The following is a 25,425-nucleotide window of genomic DNA, read 5'->3' on the forward strand; positions in this document are numbered from 1 at the left end:
AAAAACATAAGTTGTATCTGTAGTAATATCAGCTGATCAGATAGTTTACAATATATGCATATTGCACATGCCCAATAACATGTCTAGCCAGTCTCCATGTTAGGGATTTTAGGTAATAAATTTACATCTTTTAGAGTATATACTATTTTGTGGAGTCTACTTGATTATTAGAATTCCCAACAACAAAACAATATGTTTAGAATTTTACCTAGTTTTCAAGTAAACAATATATATTTTGTCACTTTTAAATTGTAAAAAACAATATGTATAATAAAGAAAGATGTGTCAGTAATTGATTTCTTTACAATATTTGTATTACTGAAACCTTTATATTGATTTGCACTGAAATGTGCATGTTACTTGAAAATTATTTTGTATAAGATGTATCATGTACAGATCAAAACAAAGTCTATTCTGTTCTATAATTGCAGATCCGTAATAAGTCCCTGACACAAATGGCATGTGCTTCAAAGAATTGCGGACTACAGCGACAACTTACGTGTGTTTATAGTTCCGGTTAGGTCTAAATTATCATCAATATTAAAATCATAGCATGTATATTTTAGTATTTTCATCTTTCCACGTTTGGGCAAGCACTGAGGATGTCAAGAATATGTTTCGATTTAGAAGAATGATAAAAGGCCAGTAAATAATTGATACTTTAATATGCTTATTAACTATAACGCAATGACTTTTAAACACTTTCGAACTATGTTTCTTTATTCATTGCAAATATCTAGAAGAGGCAGACAAAAATCATGACAATTTCACAAATGATTGTTTTATATATGTAACAAATTGCTACCAACAAAATGAGCAATCAATACATCAGAAACTTATTTCATGAAACGAAAAAAATTGTAAATTTGTGTGTATTTTGTATTTTAATCCAAATATTTGTTTTTGTTTTGACGTACAAACGGTTTATGTATGATGCATTGTATTTAATGATATATGCTAGCTGATGGAAAATATTGACATATAAGTGAAAAAAGTAACGATTTCTTCAGAGATGAGTCAGTAAATGTGACAGTTTTTAATCAAAATTGTTATTTTATTATATGTCAGGTCAGATAATAGAAGCTGTAAACTTCTCTGTGTTTTTTTTAATGATTTTAGTGGTTTTGTACATTATGTTTTGGTAATGATATATTTGATTAACTATACTTCAAGTTTGGAATATAAACATGCATTATGATTAAAAATAAACTAAATAGATAAATGGCATCTAATTATGTAGAAAGATTCATGTGCGGCAAAACTTATGAAGAAAGTTATTGATACTTCATTTTTGGTATAATATCAAAGGCCCGGCATGATTTCATTCCTATAAATTCAGTTACAATATTTTTTGTACTCATTGAGTGTCTTTCTTTTACAAAATTAAATAGATCTATGATTATATTCGACGGTTTTTGTCGATTTTAGTTGCTTATAGCGGCTATAAAATATGATAAAAACATTGAGTGATCAGGGAGACTGAAGTGGAAAATGCCAGTAACACCATATGTCTTTCAGCAAAATTCTACACAAATTACTTGTTAACGTTGTAGTGTGTGCTAATATGTTACTTGGAACTTGCATTTACAAATTGTAAAATTATAAAACAAAAAAGGAGAATATTTTACAGTTAATTAAAGATTGCACAATATCAAAAACCTTAACGTTTACAACAGGGATGTATCATTACATCAAATATGGTTGTGTTTCTTGTGCTTTCCCTTACCAAAAAAAGTTTACAAATAACAAAAGTTTCATAAGACATTGGCCGAAATAAAAAAAAAGAATAAATGCTATATTATTGAGTTTTGGAGAACGTCTCTGTGTGTATCATATTGCTACAGAGACTCTAAACACTGTACATATTCTTATATTATATCCATATGATATACGCTAGACACTAGTTAACTGCGTTCATTTAACAAGTACTACTTTTACAGACAAATATCATACTTGGTAGGTGCAATTAAGCAGTACTTTAACATACACATTTTTAGACTAGTATATTCTGTTTCTAGGTGGTATAGAATTGTATTCAACATTTTGTTTATGTGTATCTTGTAGTATGTCCTATTAACCAATTAAGATATAAAAAAACAAATATCAACGAAATAAATCAACCGAATCTATATTTATGACAGCATCGACTAGCTTATCTGATCTTCAGTTGTTAAGCAATAGAATCAGTATGTGATAAAGCTACTGACATTGAAAGAAGAAGTTTATTAACCAGTGATCGAAGTATAAAGCTTTTCTATTTTATTCGTATATTCCCATCAGTTAAGTAAAACATTTTGTATAAGTTTAAGAACTTTTTTTCTTTGCCCAAGCTAAAGTACATCTGTAAAAGTTTGTATTCGGTCCGGTATATCAGCATTTAATTAGAGGCACGACCACGTGGCTTATTTACACAAAAATTGCCATAACTGATCTGTGGAAAAACATATTTTAGTGCCGTTTTGATGTGACATAATGAGATGTAAACATGCATTTCCAAGTTAAAGTCGTGTTTTGACCAGTATTTAACCAATGGTTTGTGTTACAAGTTAGATAAAATTAAATATTTACTCTTTCCATGTCTTTATTCGTAAATTGCTTCAAAAATTCAGATGGCAGACGCAGTGTCATTATTCGATCGCATCTTTGTACAATTTTGTCTGTATTGCAAATATTGTAAACAACAAAATAGATTAGGCTTCTCTGTCCGACAATCTAACAATCCAAAAGCATGTGGGCATGTAACTGGTCAAATTATTTACATTTCATTTATAAATCACAGTTTAGATATTCTAATCAAAATTAGTTACCTTTCATCTTCTGTATTGTATAATCATTATTATATTTGAATAGATATTTTAGATATTAAACATTTGTTCATGTTTGTTGCTACTTTATTAATGTATTATTAAACTCCATATAAAATATACCATTTATTATTATTGCGTATGCAGTAGTGTTGAATTGTCAATTTGCTGTTATGTATCAAATTTAAACAAGGTATTTTATAAATAAACAATTTCTTATAAAAAATCTGTAGTTGTGGTTTTATTTGACTTTTCCAGACAACATGACATTAGTAAATCCTGTGTTTAAACTAAAGATGTTCAGTCGTCCTTTTTGTTAAGTCAAACTGATGACTTCCAAGCATTATATGTAGAGGTAAACTTCTCTATGCATTTTTTTATGAAAGGAAAACTAGCCCACCTTCAATGAGCTTGCTTGGTAGCTGTTTCGTACATTTGCCATTTTCTTTATGAAAGAGTAATGTTTTATGAAGAAAAGAAAAAAAAACACTATTCCATTTTCTAGTAAAACAGATTGTATCTCATAATTTGAAACATAAGAAACTATAGATCTATGTATAATATCCTATTATGTAAGTGTTTCATATTCTAGTCACTCATTACGAATATAAAGTTCAATTGCCTAAAGCAGCAAGCAACTTTCAAGCGAATAATTCTTGAGAAAAAAGTACAATTTTCCCCGATCGAATAATATGATGACACATTGCAGATGTTTGCCTTCAAGCCATAGGTATAGCTGGAGCCAAACTACATCGGAAAAGACGTCTTGTAACTATATGCAAGGAGTAAGTATGGTAATGAAAACACACAAATACTTTTAAATTACAAAATGTAACAAGAAATCGCAACTAGAGAAAACAAAATTAATCGTTCAAGTCTACATAAAAGCATATACTTGTATCGTTTTCAAGTGCTTGAAATTTCAAAACAAATATCTAGCGCTCATCTTCAGTATCAGATACTGGAGACTGCCTCCTGGGCTTAGACTTCCAGGGATTATTTTCCGATGGTGGACGGTATTGAGGTGCAGGGGTACTTTCCGGTGAGTATTCCTGTTGACGTTTAGCCTGTTGCCTGGGCGGAGTTTGTTCTCTCCTAGGCGGTGTCCTTTCCCTCGGTGGTGTCCTTTCCCTACGAGGTGGAGTTCTTTCTCTACGAGGCGGAGTGCTATCTCTAAAAATTGGCGACGGTTCTCTTTGCGGTGGTGTTCTTTCCCTGCGCGGAGGTGTCCTTTCTCTACGGGGTGGCGTTCTGTTTCTTGGTGTTCTTTCTCTTCGTCGAAGATTCCTGCCTCTGTCAGGTTGTGTTCTATGTCTACGTGGTCTGTCGTAATCATTGAAACTTGGAGACCGCCTTCGTTCTCTGCCACGTGGTCTGCGATCTAGGTCATCACTGAATAGTTTAAAACAAAATTAACGAAAGATATATCATTTTTGGAGTATTTCGTCCACTTTTGTTAACATTCAGGATATTCTTTAAAGTTACACATAAAACAAACAAATAACTCGTTGTTCTCAAGTAGGAAAAGACTTTCTTGTGTCTTTGAACAAACAACGACACAGAACTTTTAAAATTTTAATGGACATTTTATCAAGAATGTATATTAAAACAAGTAAACTATCTAATATGCTGCTATAATAATTGAACTCACATAAACAGATGAAACGTTTTTGTACAGAAAATGTATAATGAAATAAAACATTTCAGGTAAGACAACAAATGACAGACAGTGTTTTGATTTGTTCTCGGTTATTGGTAGAAACCATCGCCATTGATAGATCCCTACTGTGACCTTTTATTCAAATAACAACATATCTTTTGTTACGAAATATTTTGTGGTGAAATTCTTATTGTAATCCACTTATCTGATCATTAGAATTAGGCAGGTTTGGGATCTATGCATTAAGTTTAAAAAAAGGAATATTTGAGTGGAAACCCATGCTTAACTAAATACCCTTGGTATGTGATTCGAAGACACGAAATATTTAGTGGTTTTGGACATAGAATTATGCTGCTAGATTTTCTTAATTTCCGAAAACGTATAATTCACATAGAATAGCGCCCACAATCATGGAGACATTTGTGATCCTTAGTGGTTTATACAAATACCATATGAAGTTACACCCTAATAATATCTGTCATATGTTGCGGTTCGTCCCGAGGGGATCCGCCCAATGGGCGGTAAAGAGGCTTTGCCACGTTATCCTAAGCGTGCCATTACACACAGAACGCGACTCATCCTCGTACCCCCATATGCCAGATGAAATTTTAAGCATGGGTAAAAAAACTAACGGAAACACCAGTCTGATATACAAGAAAAATTTGTCCAGACCTATTGCTTGCGTGAGTAGAAACCCCCATTCTTCTTCGAAAAATTTGGTAAAACGGCAAATGTTTAAATATCTGGATCAATTTCGGAAGTGAAAAGTAACACTGCTATTTTGACCCATTATCAATATAAATAAAAGTTACAATAAGTGAACACAATCAAAATGAACGCAAACAAAATTGTTTATACTTTTATTTAAATGTTCAATAAATAAAAGAAAATCAACATAAAATAATCAAATTTAATTAAAAAGAAATATAAATTATCAAATAAAAAGAAAACATGTATAATAAGAAATATATTAAATATACTTTGTTTTGTATCTTGCTAATAACCCATAGATCTGAATATTATCTTTAAGAAAATTAAATCATAAATACACGAGTGTTTTAATTCAAATTAAATTACAATTCCGTTTCCTTTATATAATATTAATTTAAGTATTAATGTCTATGAAAAGATACACTTAGGGCGTTCCTATTTAATAAATCAAAACAGATGTGAGTGTTAAAAACGGAACTTACACAACCAAGCATCATTATATTGTGGCATTTCTTTAATATTTTCGTTCGAACTAACAATAAATAATGTTTGATGAACATATCTTAAGCTGCAAATCTGCCTCCGAATAATAACCTGTTAATAACAGATATAAATCCGATCATAGCTACCATTTACGATCGTTAAAGCTTTTAAGAGACCGATTGTAAGTTGTAAGTTGTTTTAGGTCCGTATAAATGCAGTTACCGAAACAAAACACATCTACATCTTCTGGACTTCGTTATAGCTATATAAATACGTTAAAAGGTAATTTTGTAGGTAGCACACATTTATTGTTTGAAATGGCCTTGCAAATTTCTTCACATAAAAATCTCAGACAGTATTAATTGTAGTGTGATTCAGACGGACATTTTATGAATCACAGTGATTATCATCTGGGTGTTAGGTCCTATAGCTTTTTAAAAGATATATATTTAATTTAGTAAAATATCTGTTAGTTCTTAATATACTGTTTTGGAATTCACATATTATAAAACATATCGAATTGTTTTGCAGATCATAAAGTAACTTTTTCAGTAAACTTATACATAAATAAAATACATGATGCAAATACAAAATGCTCGTAGCTTTGATGTTTTAAGGTGAACTGGTGCATATTTCCACTTTTTAAAAAAATAATATTAAGAAGAATGTCCTAATATATTTCATGCTTTAAGCAGATGTTTTAGGGATGTGCCAGTAAATTTCTGATTCTACTTTTAATATATACTTTCTATGATCAATGAATAATATCCATAAAATGCTTTATGAAGCCAACAATGTGGTCATCAAAACAATGAGTCAATTAATAAGGAATTAACATAAATCTGTAATCTCTTAATAAACCTGACAACCGCACAATATATTATTTCAGAGGTAATGGTATTATTATATAAATAAGCACAAGTCGGTTGTCATTTTAGAAAGCAGGGGAGACAACGCTTTTAAATATAACTTATGCCAAATGTAAAACATTAAGTCGTGCAAGTTGAAATGTTCTATGTTGATTTTGTAACACATCGGAAACATAACTATTCGTCAATCTGTTCACTGAACTCTTATATCACAATTTACTCACAGAAAATAAATCTGACCATTAAATCTTTGGATGTATAAAAAAAGTAAACAAAAGCACTTAAAGGCCATCAAAACAGATATAATATCACCCAACCTTACCATCAACATGTACCTTCCATGCAACACAATTACAAACACGCGTTCATTCCGTAAGTAGTATATATGTAAAAGTATATGATAGTGTAATATGTTTACATGTTACCAATTTTATCACAGTCTTAAAATATCATTAACAAATTCATAAAAGATTGCTTATTTTTTTGTAACTTCAATCAAGTTATCATAAAAAAGCAACTACGTAAGTTAATCAGTGCAATGCATTTTAACAAATACGGTCAATGAAAGAGTCAACTGTACCTAGCACCAACTACACCACTATTTACAAGAAATCTAAATTTATATACAACATGTACACATTTCAAACAAAAACCAATTTTCGCTATATAACCATATGAAACGATAAAAGCCATAAACAATCATGATTCGTAAAGTTTATGTTTGAAACATAACTAAAGATTTAATAAAAAAAATCAATTTGCAATTTGTTGTTTCTTTCATTATTAAATTGTTGTGAGATTACGTGTGTACTTGTGATAAATATCTAAACAGGAATATTTTTTGTCCAACAGTCACCTATATGAAAATTAGATTTCAACGTTAAATTATGAATAAAAATATATCATATATAAATAAATTGCCACCTTATATTCTGACGAGATGAGTGCCGAAATTTTGGACTAATGCAATGACACAAATTTATTACTTTTTCAATGACTGATTTTCGATTGCAAATTGCCAAATAACATTTCAATCTATGGAAATCACACGAGGCACATTGGAAGCGGCTTGTCGTTGAAATATACCAATACTTTTTCATCGGAGTTTTGAAAAAATAGCAAGACTACCACGTGACTTTATCTGGATCATGATTACCACCTTTGTTAGAGACAACAGATGGATTCCGCGAATTGTCGTTATTCTCAGAATCATTGTCTTTCTGTTTATCGTTTGGAGTATGAATGTTACTATTTCTAACAGGACTAGCTCTTTCACTGTCATTATCAGCATTGTTTTTATTTGTATCCTTATTAATCGGAGATTTTAGTGTCTGTCTACTAGGTGGAGATTTTGATGAATTGACCTTTCCATGTGGAGCAAGCCCACTAGGCCCTGCGTCTTTTCTGGCACGAATTTCCCAAATTTTGTACATGAGTTTTGACTTCCACATCAACCATCTGCAAGTGAGTAAATAAATAATAGTAACAACTACTTCTAAAACTAATAATAAAATGCACACAACCTATTTGAAAAACATAACTGAAGATGACGATCAGAATTTTCAATATATCCCTAATTTTGAAAATTATTCGACCGGAATTTATATATCAGATCATGAAATACTTAAACTATGTCTTTTTCTTCTAAGAAGTGTAAACGTGCTAATCTAACAGATGGACACCGAATAATTTGATAATCAGGGTTTCTTACTATTTTTTTGTAATTTAACGTATATACATTTTAGATTTTTCGCTGCGGTTTTATGATAATTTTAATTTCAAATTTGATAACAATGATTATAAATTTCGGTCTAGAAAACATAGTTCCTGTCGAATAAAATATTTTAAGATATTTTAAATGAACTGAATCTGTAACAACTTTTAAATCAACTGAATAAGTAACTACAATTTTAAGTATTTATCAAATTAAACCTCAATTTCAATAATTGTTTCAGTCCTAAAGCATAATATCAATTTTATGTAAACTGAAAACGCACACAATCAAAGTTTCGATGAGTTCAGAAATTTATAATTTCTTACAAAAACAAATAAGATATCAAATAAATAGTCAATACTAATCTAAAATACAATTTACTAATAACATATCCTGAAACAAAATAGAGCTATATAACTTTGCTAGAAACGAAATATATCTAGAAAAACAAATGCAAAAGGAAAATATAATTCATTTATTTCTTAAAACTCACAGGTTATTTTCTTAACTTATCTATCTCAGAATATATTTTAAAGAATATCTGAATATGAAACATTGTCCTTCCTATTTGAAAATTAAACGTTTCAAAATACTACCAGTATGTAATTAAAACACAGAAAACTGCTTTATATATACAAAAAACGTTTTTCATAAACCTTGATAAAATCATTAAATTCCATTTTTGAGCTTCTGTCACATCCTAACTCGTGAACAAAAGATAAATTTCAAATGTAAAGACAAAACTTACATATTAACATTTGTGCTTAAAGTATCGATGAAATAAATGTATATATCTTAACATTTGATTAGACTTTTGAAAATATTAATATAACTTTTGAGAAAAGTAAATCCGCGGCGTATGACGTGCATAAAAAGCCAACATAAATCCCTGAAAAAGAAAACTTAACATAAATTTTATCAAAATAATAATAAATGCAAGAAAATATACATTTGTAAATAAAAACACAGTAAATCAGATAATATAAAAAAGGAAATAATTAATCAGAGATGTAAAATGAAATAATAATAGAGACCATTTAGAATAAATAAAATATAAAGAATAAGACTATCTAGTGAACGTTTATCACGATGGTGTACATATGGCAGCGTGCAAGTCAAACTTATGGACAAGACAACATTCAAAGCGTAAAGCAAACACAACACCAACTTTGTGTAGCAACAAGCAATTTCAAACTGTATATTTATATTATATAATAATAAGTTACATAGTTTTAGTGTGTTTTGTAGAAAGCAGTGCTGTCCATCACCAAAATGCACACACAAATTTTTTTTTGCAAATATGATTTTCGAGACAATTAATATGTGTGATTTTATATGAACAGTGCTGCATTTCACCAAAATACACTTACTTAAAATGCAATGGAAAGATGTTCCCATATGTGGTGGGATGCTTTAACTGTCAACACTGACTGCTAAATGATCAGGAGGTGGATGATCTTTTTCTGGATATCTGTCAGTTAAAATATAATCCCACATGTAGTTGTATACATTGCTTGGAAAATCAAGCCCTAACGTTGCAAAGACTGTGTTTGGATAATACACGATCTCCCCATGTGCTTTATATAATGACTTGGAGCAATATTAGAGCTTTGTGAATGAGTATTTAAAAGCTTTTTTATACAACTGGTTAGTTTTCGCAGAAATTAAATAAAGCTATAAAGCAAGTGTGTTTTGACCCAACAACAAGAAAATTGCATATATTGGTTCGTAACAAATTAAGACAATACAAAAAAGAACTTCATAGTCAAAAGGACTTTTTTCAGAACAGTATGTTGTTTTCAAAGATACCTTTGACAGTATATATACGTGCATCTAATGAGACACTTGAGCCGTGCCATGACAAAACCAACATAGTGGGTTTGCGACCAGCATGGATCCAGACCAGCCTGCGCATCCGCGCAGTCTGATCAGGATCCATGCTGTTAGCTTCCCATCTCTATAACAAGTGGGTAAACTGATAGCGAACAGCATGGATCCTAATCAGACTGCGCGGATGCGCAGGCTGGTCTGGATCCATGCTGGTCGCAAACCCACTATGTTGGTTTTTGTCGTGACGCGGCTCAATTATTTTGTACATCACAACATTAAAAGCCAACTAGTTACAAGTTACATACGATGGGGACAATATCATTTTTACAACATTAAAACCACGCAAACAAAAAACCGACACATATCGACCTCGAAATAAAAATAATCGTTAAACTAAAGACGAAATCTGCAACAGAAATTGCAAAATAAATGGCCAAATCAAATGTTATATTTCTACCTTTGTTACTGCCATTCGGATCGCTGTTTTGTACATAAATTGGAAAGCATGAACACTTGACTGACGCCAATGACTAAATTAATTATCAAATTATTATTAGAAAATGTTTAAGCTTATCAGCATCGCCACATTTCATATAAGATTCATATGACATTATCATTATAATTATCATTATTAATATTATCATCATTCATTATTATTACACTTATATTTAGTATAAGTATCTATAAAAACAGTCAAATTTTCTTCAAGTGATATTAAAAATTTAAAATGAAATATATCTTAAGAACAAAGGAACAATGCCACTGGACCTAACAGTTGGATCAACGGCTAAACGACATTACAAAATACGCATTATAAAAAAACCAGCACCTTATACACAACCCTTCTTTGTACGATCATATATCACAAGTTCGATCAATTTCAAGATAGTCATCAAAGATTTACATATAGCAGAATCTTTAATGTCAAAGAGACTAAATCTTATGGGCTAAAATACAAGCATGATTCACAAAATTTAATCAGGTTTAATCTGGAGAAAAAGAGATTGATACATTAACTTGAACTCTGAACTTTCCGGGAGTATGGATAAAGTTTTTAAATGATGCTCTCTTGTAACTGGCTTTCATTTTCTTTTGACACATTGGCATGTCCTCGAGGTCAGGAGAGACTGACACTAAAGTAACTCTGGACTACCAAATATTATATAATCATCACTTTCTACTCAATTAAAAGAATAAAGTAGACATAATAAATCATTGTTGTCTGTATGTGTTTAGATGTAAACAGCAAAAACAATTATGAAAACTGTAACACCAGTCTTCATTTATCATATCAAACGATGCAAGTAATAATTAACACGAGCATGATAAATCATTTTACTTATTGTTCGGACATAATCTCCTTTAAAGAATTTAACTTGAATGCAGTCTTAAGATAAACAACTAAAAACGTGAATTCAAATTTGTAAATTTTGCCAATTACCGTCCATGCACAATTTCAAGGACAACATTTATGAATGAATCATTTATCAAAGAAAGGGTGAGTGTTTCTATTTTCGTTAATTTTAAAATGTCTGCTGTTTGTACAACATAAATGGAACTGGGAAACAAAAAATATTTTTTTCTGTATATATGAACAATTGGAAAGACAATGTTATATACAGCAAGAAAACGATCATCTCGTCACAAATTGAATTATTCACTCAACAACCCAATTATAAGCGAGAAAACCTTTCAAGACCAAATCCAATACTGAAATTCTTGTGAAAGTAAAGAGAAAATCTTGCAAAGATCTACATAGGAATAAAGGTAATTCATGTTATGTGCGATTCGTGACCGATTTGCGGTACTTTTACCATATATGTACTGCGTTACTAATGCAGTAAGGGCTATTTTTTGCATATTTTGACCACTTTTTGATAATTAACATCGGTTGTAAGTGCTGCTTGCAATAAGAAAATTATTTTCTTTGTACTCTTCACATAGTTTACTTTTTAATACAATTTTAAATTTTTCATGAAAATGAGCATGAATCTAGAGGCATGCAGCTTTATTGGGATTGAAAATCCAATACTGAAATTCTTGTGAAGATTAATAGAAAATCGCGCAAAGATCAACATAAAAATAAAAGTAATTCTGTGAATCTTTCATGCCAAAATTATCGCAGACCAGTGAGTGTGAGCAGAGGTGGAAGCAAGAGTTACGACTTGTGAATACGTCGAGGAGGACTACAATATCTGTGAACAGTCGTATACTTCAAACACTCTTTTAAAGTACTTATGAAAGAAAAATACATCATCCAACGACAGAAATCAACAATATATGAAATTATATTTTTCAAAGACTGTGTAAACATTTTCCTTTTCAACACGTTACATTTTCAGCGTGACTTATAATACATGTGGCATATACATATTTTTGTGAAGTTTTGGTTATACATTGTGTGTGTCGCAGAGTACTTACTTGTATGCATTATATACTCCCCAGTTGTTTACATCCGGGGAATTACCATGCCTGTCACCATCTTTCACAAACATTGGATGTGAGCGTCCTACAAGTGGCTCCATAGCCCGTTTCATTTCGTCAAGTTGACGTTGAAGACTTTCAACTTCATCAGAACGCTGCATGTGAAGAGATTAGAGGAGACGGGTATGTGAATATAAGGGATGTGGTTACATGTAATTATATCACTGCTACATGTGTAAACAAACTTCACTATGAACACAATGATGGCTTAAATATCTTGGTTACAAAACTGGAACGTGTTATAACTACGTATATTGATGAATCTAGCTGAAAGTCTCACTGTATGAGTATTAGCAGAAAACAAGAACTCGGAACTGATGATATGTCCTGATATTCGTTTTAATTTATTCGCATGGAATATATCTGTATCAGTATAATACAACACACAAAATGTGCATTTTAATGATGCTGTAATACCAATTGTGTCTCATGACCACTGCAAAAATAATTAGTCTGAAATGTTTGCTTTGTTTTCGCCGTTTTAAAATGAGTTTCTTCCTAAAAAATATCAGAAATACCGTACATCTTCAGTTCAGATTTCTTTCCACAAAGTTAAAGAAAAACAGTCAAATCTAGCTACATATCATCTACAAAAACCATTATCAATCATGCTAGTCTGGTTAAATATTCAACGTAAACGATGAATTGGTTAAACAAGGTATCAGGTTAGCTGAAAAGTGAAAACAAAGCACCAATGTATTCTAGGAGTGAATATACATCACTAATTGTAACATGATAAAATATTCCTGAAAAACAAAATGGTGAAAAATGATGGTAAATCTGGTAAATCTGGTTATATAGGGAAAATAAGAAAGGAAACAAATAAACATGATTAGCAACCATTTTAGCCTATTAGTTTCAACCAAATCCTTTCAAATATCTTACCGCAAGGTCAATTTCTGCATACTTAAACATCATCTAGGCCAGAATCTTGGGCTCTCTGAGTCTGACCACCACCTGTGTTATTTGGGCTTTGGTTACCAGGGGAGCGATTGCCAGGGGTTTTATTCCCCGGCGACTGATTTCTAGGAGTCTGATTCCCTGGGGTCTGATTTCCAGGTGTTTTAGCCCCACCCTTTTGTGATTGAGATGTTTTCCTACCCCCAGTTCTCCCTGTTTCAGGGGTTTTGCCCTCATTTCTAGGAGTAGTTCTCCAATTATCAGGGGTTTCATTCCCTGGACTTCTCCTTTCTTGATAATCTCCATGTGTAGGAGATTTCGTCTCATCATAATCAGCTCCCTTTGGGGTAGGGGACTGCATGTTCATGGTTTTTAAACCTTGAGATTCAAAAGGGCTATCTTCCCTTTGCTCTTCAAGAATGGGTTCATGATGAGGTTTTACAGGATCAGACATTTGTTGCCGTGATCTGTCATTAGTCATGGAGGTAGAAGGGGTCATTGTGTTAGTCCCAAGGGTACCCAAATCATCCCAACCCAACCCTGTATCAAGGTCATCCATTTGACTTCTATGTGTTGATTGCAATTTAAGGTTTGATCCAGTTAGAATCTTAAGTTGGTTAATTTGTGATTGAAGATCCTCTAGCCCTGATAATCGCTGAAAAATGAAATAAACAATAAATGTTAGTGTTAGATATCTGTAATAAATATAAAACAAAACATGTTTTGTTTGCTTGTTGTTGTTTTTTTGCTTTAAAAAAAAACCCAATCTGAATGGCTTAAACACTGTTCAAAAATAACACTTTCTATCAAATAACTGGACCTGGGGATAGATACATCTCATCTTTATTGTGCACTCCATTATTGTGATATTTGAAATTTAACAAATTCCACAATGCTCTTAGTGTTAGTTTACTAATAAACTACTATGTTCTATAGATCAACAATTTGATGCAAATACTTTTAGTAAAAGAAATTATTCATTGTTTTACACATTGATCATTTTCATATCACAACAGACAGAATTTCCAACTGCACTTTTGTTTTAGGCACACATAAAAAACATGGTTACCGTAATGAAAAATGTGTCCATTATGGTTAGGGTTGTGTTGGAAACAAAACCTTGGGTATTAACCCAAATGAATTTACCTATGCAACCAGTGTATATCAAAATCAACTAGCACACCTGTGCCATCTTAGTCAGGCTGCACTGTTTGTTATTCAGTTTGTACATTGGTACAACAAACATTTGTACATATGTTGAAAATGCCCCCTTAAAACGCTAAATATCTTAGTCCAGAGAGAAAAATGGACAAGTCCATTTAAGATATTTAGCATTGTAATAAGGTTTGAAAAAAAAGTTTATGTCTATAAATCATTTCACTAATTTTATGGTTGAAACTTTAATGGTGTATTTGTCACTTAATAACATAACATTGTCACAGTTAAAATCACAAAACATGAGAGAGGCTGTACTATAGCTAAAAGCATCTATCAAAACATGCTAAAAAGTCACAACAAAAAATAAGAGTTTTATGAGGGTTTTACAACAGTAAATATCAGATGAAAGCACTCAAATGTAGTTTTTTCTACATAAGAAAATACAAAAAAATACTAAACATGTATGCAAAAAAAACAAATACTTAATTAACACCTGTTGAATGAAGAGATAATGTCATTTGCTTTGTCATTATTGTGTCACACTTTAGCCTTTTGTGACAATAAAAAAATAATCATATATCCAAATATGTAAGTTTTTTTTCCCCAAACTAAATACAGAAAAAAAAGCTGGACTGACAAGTGAAGAAGTTAACAGAAAAATGACACTACAACTTGTCATTGCCACTAAAATCATACTACAAATAGTTTGTTCCTCTAATTACGTATGGAAAAAAACACAATATGACACTAATCAGTTTCTTAACAAGAATTCTTTACATTTTTAAAGAAACCAGACTGTATATAAGTATCAAAATCTCATTCTGTTGCATTACCAAGAATTCAATTATTTAAAATAAGCCATATTTCCTTTAGTATTTAAGTGAAAAACAAACAAGAATAGCTCAAATTTTTCAAAATAATCACATATTCTGTCACCTTTCAAAGATTATTCAAATATTATTCAATAACCATTCAAATAATCCAACTTTAACAGTAATTTCTCATGTTTTACACTGTGGTAATACTTAAGACCATATTGAACACACTAAAGCCACTGGAGCTTAGTTTTGACTGCTTGCTCGGGTAATGAGTAGTTACCAGGTTTGACAGTAGTAACAAGACCAGCTTGCACATTCTTGAAATATATCAATGCTCTTTTAAATGTTTGCAGCCCAAATTTAGCATTTTGATAATGAAACCGGTACCATTTTAAATAATGAATCACATTACCAGGGAAAGCCTGATATACAAAATTGTGTAATATGGTTTTGTTTAGAGCCTAGATGAAGCCAGGTGTTGTATATACATACCAGTTTTTGTTCAGACTGTATCTTCATACCAAGTACTGTTTTCACTGTTTGAAGGTTGTCAGCCAGCTTTCTCACATTCACATTCATCTGATATAAAAATATGAAATATGTGAATGTCAATTTGAACAGTACTTTGCTATAATTATTGTGAAATAGTTTCCTTTGACTTACATAAATAATAATATATACGTGTTACATAATTATAATGAGTATAAACATACAACTTGTCAAATAAGTAATGTCTTTATAATTTTTCATGAAATACATTTCATGACAATATTTTGATAACTGCATGTTTGATTACAGACAAAATGATAAATGGTGAATAATATAACTTTTTACCACAAATCTGCTGTTGTTGGTTTTGTTTTCACGATGATATAATGTTTTAAAAAGAATAATTATCTATAAAAAACACCAACATTTGTTTGGTTTTCTTCTGTAATATTAAAAAAATGTAAATATACATTGCTTCAGCAGACATTGAAGAGTTTTTATTTGTAGTTTAAAATGTATGAGCTTTGATAACTGACCTTATCATTTAAAATAAGAATAAATTAAAAAGGAAACAACATCCTATCAGTACCATGAATTGAAGGTACTCATTTTCTAAACATGCAAGTAAAAAAGAAATTCAAACAATTAAGAGTTAAAAAACTGAGAAAAACACTTATCTACATTTACAAACTATGTCATATCAAGTTAAAAGAACAAAACAAAAAATCCAACAAGGAAAACATATAAGATGTTCTACAAGGCAGAAATATGTTGTATTATGAAACAATGTTTTGCAGCTTCAAATTTAGCCAAAAATCAAAGTATCTGTAGAAATAATCATGATGGCATCCACAACTTAAACCTACACTAGCTTATAATAGTGTGTCACTCAAAAAATATTTCTTTTGCAGCCATTAATGTTCCAATATCCACATGGAAATATTTAGAAAGCTCAGATTTTTCATTTTAATTGCTAAAAATATTAAATTTTCCTCAGCAATTATTTTTTTGTATAATTGTATGCACTATAATGATCAAATATCGTATTTTCCAAATTTCGTTTATTTGTTTGGTTTTACAGTGCACCAAAACAATATGGCCAAAACAGAAAAGATGATAAGCTGGGTTGTTACAAACTTAAAGCAACACCTGGGATCAAATCCACCTGACCTAGTGGAGCTAAAGAGATACATAGACTCTAATAATTTGAACCCATTTAGTAAAATCTTAATTATGATCACAAAGGGATAAACAATTGCTGCAATTCTGATGCCTCAATCCTTGAAGGCTACCGCTCAACCACAAAGGGGCAAAAAAGATTAATAAAAATGCTTTGCATATAAATTTATACAGTAAAGTTGATAATGTTTATAATTGTGGAATGTGCAATGAAATTATTAGATATGATTTTTAAATACAAGATGCCTGAAAAAAAAATTGTTGGTGAGACTATTTAGTAAACATACTAGTATTTTATTGTGATATTTACACTGATTACAGACTGTCAACTATATGCATGGATAATAATCTATTTAATAATAATAATATATTCAAGGGTATAAAGCTATATGATATGTAATGAAATATTTTTATAAAATTTATAAACAGTAAAATTATGTTGTTTCAAAAATCTTAGATTGATTCTCGGAAATGTTTTAGCATTACACCTCCATGATTTAATAGACATGGATGTTGTACATCAACAGATAAATACTTTTACCAAATAAAATATCATGCTGCTAAGTATGTATTTCAAAACCTTTCAGTTACACAGTGTTTTAAAATTCATGTAAAAAGTCATATTAATTTTGTAATTTTTAAAGTTAGTATTGAGAAAAAAAGAATCAAATTAATATCTAAATTTCATTCAAACATAACTTCAGATTAGAAAAAAAAACAGTTAACTTTGGTTGACAGTCTGTATCTATTTTCAATGTTTTCGTGCATGATTGAATCAAAAAGTATAATATCACTTGTGCTGTAATGTCCAAACCTCTGTCATTTCTACATCTGTCCCTATTTCAACCTAGTAAATATACCATTATTCACTATATCAAACACTTGCCATTCTTTTTAACATTATTAAAAGAAAAACAAAAATCTGGATTAAGTGTGATCCCTCGGAAGCATTAATCACAACAAAATAACATGAAAATTGCAGACTGGGTATGATTGAGTCAGTGTACATGAGGGAAAATGACTCAATGATGTGATGAATTCAAGCACTAGTATAAAGAAATAATACCAACAAACAAACTTACAAACATAACATAGAACAATTTGAAAGACATGCATGATGAAAAAGGAACACAAAAACATGTACAAAATGAAGAATCAGAATGAAGTAATTCTCTTTTTTTTTTAGTTGTAACTTTGTTCATAATTTAAAAAATATAAATAAAAAAGAGACTACCATAAACAAAATATAACAAATTTATGACCATTTCATAGTCATAATTCACAGACACATCACTCAACAAAAAAAGGCATTTAGACATCAACGATATCAACAAAAAATAAAAGAATGGGGAGCAATTCTAGAAGGTAGGTCACACTTGATTGGTTTTTATGTCAAACCTTTGGATCTTCCTGGAAGCGATTTCTCTACCAGGTATAAAGCAGACATTTACATGAAAATATGTAGACAAATGAAATCTCTATTTAAATTTGATTTGTGTAATATATCATAATTAGAAAAACAAATTCTATTTTAAATACCAATATATATAAAACAGACCTTCAGAGGAAAACTAGCAATCAAAATAACTAAACACCTTAATTAGTGTATAATACAGAGGCATACTGTTAGTCTTAATTTGTTTTGATCTAAATTGGGTTTTACGTCACACCAACACAGCATATTAAGTCATATGGCGAAGTTGCACCTTTTACTGGTTGAGGAAGACATCATGTGCCCTTCCCTGCATTATTTCCATCATGTACAGGCACCCGAGTAGAGCCACCAACGTTATGTAAGCTAGCTGGATAGCTTCCTCACATGAAAGAACCCAAAGTTCCTGTCAGGATTTGAACCCACAGCGGTAAGGGGCAAGTGGTCTGAAGTCAATGACCTTAACCACTTGGCCATGGACGCCCCTGTTAGTCTTAAATTCTGCATGGCAAAACTATCCTAATCTTTAACATATTAGAATTTTAAATATATCAAAGTATTTTTCTATTTAAACTTTGTAAAAGGAAAACACTAAATGTTTCACACATAATCTACTCCACAAATAGATTATAAAATGCATTCTAAGGCTTTAATAAAACATAATTATATAATAATGAACAAATCTTGAAGCTTATGTGCATTTCCTGGAACTAACCAGTACTGTGGTACCATTATAATGAGAAAACTTAATTATGACCCTACAAAGTTCCAAATTTTCAATGCTGATCATGATCCTTATGTTGAGACGCAAACACTGTAACCATTATGTCATCACTCCCTTTACATCTTAACAAATGTTTTTAAAGATTAATAGATGTACTATTTTTTTTTAACAATTAGTTTAGACCAATTAAAACTTGAACAATTAGTTTAACATATCAGATTAATATAATTTTGAACAATTATTATAACCTATTTTAGAGCAATTAAAACTTGTATCAAAGTACTTACAGCTTCTAACTCCTGTAATGAAGCAGGTTTAGGCTGTCTGTCCATTTTATTCTTCATAGTTTGTATTTCTTGTCTAAGTGCTTCCACTTCCCGTGCCCTGAAAGAATACACAATATAAAAACTGAATCTTTCACTATATATAAGTTCTAGAAATAATAAATCTACATTAAATGATAAATAATTTCAATGCTGATTTGCACACAGAAAGCTTGTTTTTGGAAACAAGACAACTACCATATGTCATTTAACAATATGCAGAATTCATTAACACTTTAGATATGTCCATGGAAAAATTGAATTGATCTGAGCCTATTTCTATAAAGAAGTTTTATTAAGATTTATATTGCTTAAAAACTTCATTTTATTTTTTAATTTCCTGAATATGAGGTTGAGTTAAGACACAATACCTGGTGTCTGATTCATGACTGACTCTTGAATCAGTCTCAGATTTCATCAGTTTAAACTTTTCTTCCAACTGGTAAATCTGAAAGAATAAATAAATTCATGAAATCAGTGTTATTTTTTTGTGTGTTTTTGGTTGGGTTTGGGTTTTTAACATGGCACCAACACTGTATAGGTCATATGGGGACTTTCAAGCTTTTCTGGTGGAGGAAGACCTCAGATGCCCTTCCATGCATTATTTCAGGCACAAATTGGCACAAGAGTAGAACCATCAACATTCAGTAAGCTAACTCAGGATAGCTTCCTCACATGAGAGAATCCAAAATCCTTGTTGGTAATTGCAAACCCACAGTGGTGAGAGGCAAGTGGTTTGAAGTCAACGACCATAACCATTTGGCAAGGGACATCCATTCAAAACATTGTAAATATCAATAAAAGCTCACAGCAATTTACAGTATGGGTTAACTGTTAAAAAATCACACTATAAGGCAAAAAACGAATATGTGAGTTTGGAATTCTTAAGAAAGTCTTAAACATGGCCCTCTGATACAGTAAATTTAAGAATTGTACAGCTTATAATGAGTTTTTTTTATCAAAAATAAATAATTGTTTTACTTAAAGTAAGTCAACACATTTGTATATAAAATATGAACATACATCTTGTGGCATGGTCTGCACACTGCGTCCCAGTTCTCTTAAGGTGTCTCCCGTTGCATCCTGCCATTTTGATATGGCATCCATTCTGTCCGCCATCCTTTCTGACAGTGTTTGAGATGCCTGATCATGGAAAGATTATATAAATATTTGCCATACTCTGGCAAGTATAACTTCAGTATTTCTCAAATAACATGTATGAAATATCAATGCATAATCTTGCAGTAATTTTATATTAACTTACTGAAGTTCAATAATTAGAAACTGGAATATATAGACTTTTGTTTGGCATTACACTATAAAGAATAATCTATTGAAAAATAATTCATATCAATAATATATCATCTTTAGTATGATCCAAGCCTGAAAGACCTCCCCATGCAACAGCTACACTTGTTACCTTAACAATTTTGAAATGAACAAATCTACCATATATGGTAAAATATACTTTATAATCAAAGATTTTGATCAAGTGAAATTTCAAATACAGCTGAACTGATTGGAAAAAAAATACTTTAAAATGAAAAATAAATTCTATCCAGAAAGGTCTTTGTTAATGTGTTAAATTACTATAAATACAAGATAAAGTCATCTCTGTGCAACTGTGATCTTATAGCATAATATTCAGTGAACATTGCCCTGTGATATATTTGTTTTATTCCTGAAAAAAGCATTGATTATCTAGTGTGCAAAACTATATGCCCACTCCCTTTGCTGTGAATTCAGGCATTTCAAGTGTATGTCGTTTAAGGAAATTAGCCATCTTACAGAAGCAGTTAACAAGAGCTGTCCGTAAGACAGCGCGCTCGACTTTTTTATTGCTTGCCAATAAAAAAAGTTTTTGCAGTAAAAGGCAATACAAGAATCTCTGTATTTTTAAAGTGAACAATGGCCATGAGCATTAAGATATTTAGTGAAGAATTATTTTACTGAATTGTGTAACTTGTCCACCAATCAAATAGGCGAGATAAAATGTGAAATATGCATATACTACTGATTTTAATTTCAAGTACAAAAAGAGAAAAATAACTAGTTGTTTGATACCCTTGAATATTACAGCAATGTTTATATGACATAATTTATGGTAAAGTGAACAAGTGGATAGGAATGAATTTTTTTAGATTTTTTAAGTTTTTTAGTGCTTGCCTATAATACAAAACATTGACAGTTAAGGGCCATAATTCAAATAAAATCTTTGACAGAATTACCTTCTCCTGGACATGTTTGGGAATCATGATTGTAAACAAGTATTCCAACTTTCAAATTAATATCTCAAACAGTTCAGTCAAAAAGTGGACTGGTACTAAAAACTTAACCAAGATTCTAAGTCGATAAAAGGCCTTAATTTTTTAAAACAAATCCTTGACAGAGTTACCTTCTCTTGCGTACAGATGGGGGTAATGATGTGAAATAGCATTAAAAGTTTCAAAGCAATATCTCAAAGGGTTAAGGCAATAAGTGGATTTTACCCATATTCAATGTATTTTCTAAGTCAAAAAGGGGCATAATTCTGTCAAAAAACCTTGACAGAGTTATGTCCTCTTGTCTGTTGATGAAGGTCGTGATGGTAAACAAGTATGGTCAGTTTCAAAGCAATACCTCCAATGGTTTTGAAAATAAAGTGAGGTGGTACAAAAAACTTAACCAAGCTCAATACACTTTCTAAGTCAAAAAAGGGCCATAATTCTGTCAAAAACCTTGACAGAGTTATGTACTCTTGTCTGTAGATGGAGGTTATGATGGTGAACAAGTATGGTAAGTTTCAAAGCCATACTTGTAATACTTCTGAAATAAAGTGGGGTGGTACGAAAAACTTAACCAAGGTGTGACGCCAACGCTAACGCCGACGCCGACGCCGGGGCGAGTAGGATAGCTCCCCTTTTCATAGAAAAGTCGAGCTAAAAATGCCTTCACAAATGTGGCTGTTTCTTAATATGCTTATTGAATATTAAAAGTATTACATGGCCCATTATATATTGCAGCTGTAGCATATGCCATAGCTAATTTAAGTCATTTATAACTGACCTGATTTCTGCTATCATATAAAAGTGAAGTCAAACTTATTTAACTTTCTTATCTTTAAGTCTATAATACACAATAATGTATTTATTTATGAATTTGAATTCAGATACTGATATAGAATATATAATGTCTTTTTTGAATGACACTTTGAATGACAATTGTAACAAATGAAAGTACATCCCTAACATGATGAATTTAATAATTTTCATGGATTAATGAAAATATATCAGGAAAAACATTATCAAGTAAAAGAACAAATGCCATAAGGAAAACTCTCTCATTTATAGGACATGGTATTCACATTAAAACATTCATTTCTTATCACATTAATTTCTAACTATAAAATTATAAAATTTGTGGAAGCAAATCTACATGTGCTAAAATATGCTCTGCAAAGTAAAAGACAATAAGAAGCGTAACTCATGCATGTACTAAAACAAACATTGCCTCCCCTGACCCAGTGCATGCTGGTACCTCTCTTAGACTCAATTCTGATCCCTAAAATATTCATACAATCAAAGTATATTTTAAACAACTACACAAATATATATGTCACAAAATAACAACACACATATGCTGCAACTGAAAACATAAAAAAGCTTTTTATAAAATATAAAATAAAATCTACGACAGGAGTTTAAAAAAACAGCGAAATTAATATGATTAGAAACACTGTACAATACAAGACTGCAACACCAATATATGACTGAAAACAACATAAGCAAAGCAACATGGCATGAGTTTCTGGAATTAGAGACGTTTAAGTGATTTGCAATTACAAATGTACATAATGTAAGTGTAATTTAATTGTGTAATTGCTGTGTTGCATGACTCAAAAGCCTTAATCTTACAAATGCATCAGATTCACTGTTAACTGTTAGGTATGTAAAATAGATCTTTAAAATTTTTGTGTTGCAATTTTGATTTAAATGCCTTAATCTTGATTACGCATCTGTTAAATGTTATGTGTCTCAAATAAGCCTTTGAATTCTACTGACCAGGGCCCCGACGTTATAAAGAAATTCTCGGAGCTCAAACTCATGGATCTCACGTATATGATTGGTTAGAAACTGTCACAGAACACAGACCAATCGAAATCAAAAGATTTGAGACGGAACTCAGACTGAAGTTTTATAACCTTGAGGCCTGAACTTATTTGATTTGCATATAAAGTAATAAATAGGTCTGTCCACATACAAGTATACTTACTTTTGGAATTAGATTATTCCTATTCCAATCAAATAATTAATCAATTCTTTTTCAATTGGATTCCCAAAGATATTGAATTATTTATCCTTATTCCTAAATAATAATAAAAAAATATACAACAGACAATATAATGATTGCCTTTCATGAAACATTTTGATATAATGACAATATAAATAGAAAACAAAGGTTGGAAAAACAACAATATTACACAGAATAGAATGAGAAAATCAATCAACAATAACAGACAGTTGACAAATACACCATAAAATAAACTTCTTATATCAAGAGAAGAAAACCCTTCTAATTTTTTCTCAACAGAAAATTTAACAAACTTGATAAATCAATCAAGTATGTCTTGTTGGATATCTTCTTATTCTGTTACATGAATTTTTTTTAAAAAGTGTAGACACAAGTATATATCATTCTTTGTTGCAGATTTTTCTCATTGATTTTTTCTGCACAGATAAAAATTTAAATATTTACGACTCAGGAAAATTGTAAATAAGAATTTAGCAGTCATATACATAAACTACACTTAAAGACATTGATAAAATTATTTTGATTTTTTATATGACCAAGATGTCAAATAATAATTTATTAATCATTCTATTCATTATATTAAAAAAACAAGAGCACCGCTAAGCGGAGCATTATATGCCCGAAAGTGATTTTTTTTTTATTAAAGATGAAGCATTTGTAAGAAATGGGAGTAAAATAAAGTATTACCTCCTTCAAATAACAATCCTCCTTTGAAGTTTCAATATTGTGGTCCAAATTGAACTTTAAGTTATGCCCCAGAAACTGTTTTCAATTCTAAGGTAAAAGTGACCTTGACCGTTGACCTTGTGACCCCAAAATCATTAGGGGTCTTCTACCAAATATGGACAATCATACTATGAAGTTTAAACACAGTAGGCCAAATGATACTTAAGTTATATTCCGAAAACTGTTTTCAGTTTTAAGGTGATAGTGACCTTGACCTTGTGACCCCAAAATCAATAGGGGTCTTCTACCCAATATGGACAATCATCCAATGAAGTTTGAATATTGTGGGCTAAATGGAACTTAAGTTATGCTCAAGAAACTGTTTTCAATTTCTAAGTAATAGTGACCTTGACCTTTGACCTTGTGACCCCAAAATCAATAGGGGTCTTCTACCCAATATGGACAATCATCCTATGAAGTTTGAACACTGTGGGCCAAATAGAACTTAAGTTATGCTCAAGAAACTGTTTTCAGTTCTAAGGTAATAGTGACCTTGACCTTTGACCTTGTGACCCCAAAATCAATAGGGGTCTTCTACCCAATATGGACAATCATCCTATGAAGTTTGATCACTGTGGGCCAAATGCAACTTAAGTTATGCTCCGGAAACTGTTTTTAGTTTTAAGGTCATAGTGACCTTGACCTTTGACCTTTAACCCCAAAATCAATAGGGGTCTTCTACCCAATATGGACAATCATCCTATGAAGTTTGAACACAGTAGGCCAAATGGAACTTAAGTTATGCTCCGGAAACTGTTTTCAGTTTTAAGGTCATAGTGACCTTGACCTTTGACCTTGTGACCCCAAAATCAATAGGGGTCTTCTACCCAA

The 25,425-nt window shown here is 31.0% G+C and overlaps 3 protein-coding genes across 6 annotated transcripts in view; 1 reads left to right on the plus strand and 2 right to left on the minus strand.

Moving 5' to 3' along the window:
* Positions 1–2,398, plus strand: part of LOC132752786 (uncharacterized) — a 55,090-nt gene extending 52,692 nt beyond the window's left edge. For all 4 annotated transcript variants that reach the window (XM_060743170.1, XM_060743167.1, XM_060743169.1 and 1 more), the window contains one exon: positions 432–2,398. In XM_060743170.1, the coding sequence (XP_060599153.1) occupies positions 432–521 (90 nt within the window). In that variant the 3' untranslated portion in view covers positions 522–2,398. The remainder of the gene's footprint in view (positions 1–431) is intronic.
* A 1,069-nt stretch (positions 2,399–3,467) lies between these two features.
* On the minus strand, positions 3,468–4,201 carry LOC132752792 (uncharacterized; the record flags this gene model as incomplete). Its single annotated transcript, XM_060743177.1, has 1 exon — positions 3,468–4,201. A coding segment is annotated over one exon (462 nt), but the record flags the coding sequence as incomplete, so codon positions are not given.
* A 3,644-nt stretch (positions 4,202–7,845) lies between these two features.
* The window catches only part of LOC132752787 (uncharacterized), a 59,335-nt gene continuing 41,755 nt past the window's right edge, over positions 7,846–25,425 (minus strand). Inside the window, exons 13-19 of the mRNA XM_060743172.1 lie at positions 20,602–20,721; positions 19,950–20,026; positions 19,543–19,639; positions 17,914–17,946; positions 15,924–16,010; positions 13,441–14,110; positions 7,846–7,985 (exon numbers count right to left, since the gene is read on the minus strand). Coding sequence (XP_060599155.1) covers positions 13,463–14,110; positions 15,924–16,010; positions 17,914–17,946; positions 19,543–19,639; positions 19,950–20,026; positions 20,602–20,721 — 1,062 coding nt within the window. The 3' untranslated portion in view covers positions 7,846–7,985; positions 13,441–13,462. The remainder of the gene's footprint in view (positions 7,986–13,440; positions 14,111–15,923; positions 16,011–17,913; positions 17,947–19,542; positions 19,640–19,949; positions 20,027–20,601; positions 20,722–25,425) is intronic.

This window comes from Ruditapes philippinarum, unplaced genomic scaffold, assembly GCF_026571515.1.
Source record: "Ruditapes philippinarum isolate M1 unplaced genomic scaffold, ASM2657151v2 ctg280_1_1_1_1, whole genome shotgun sequence".
Lineage (NCBI taxonomy): Eukaryota > Metazoa > Mollusca > Bivalvia > Venerida > Veneridae > Ruditapes > Ruditapes philippinarum.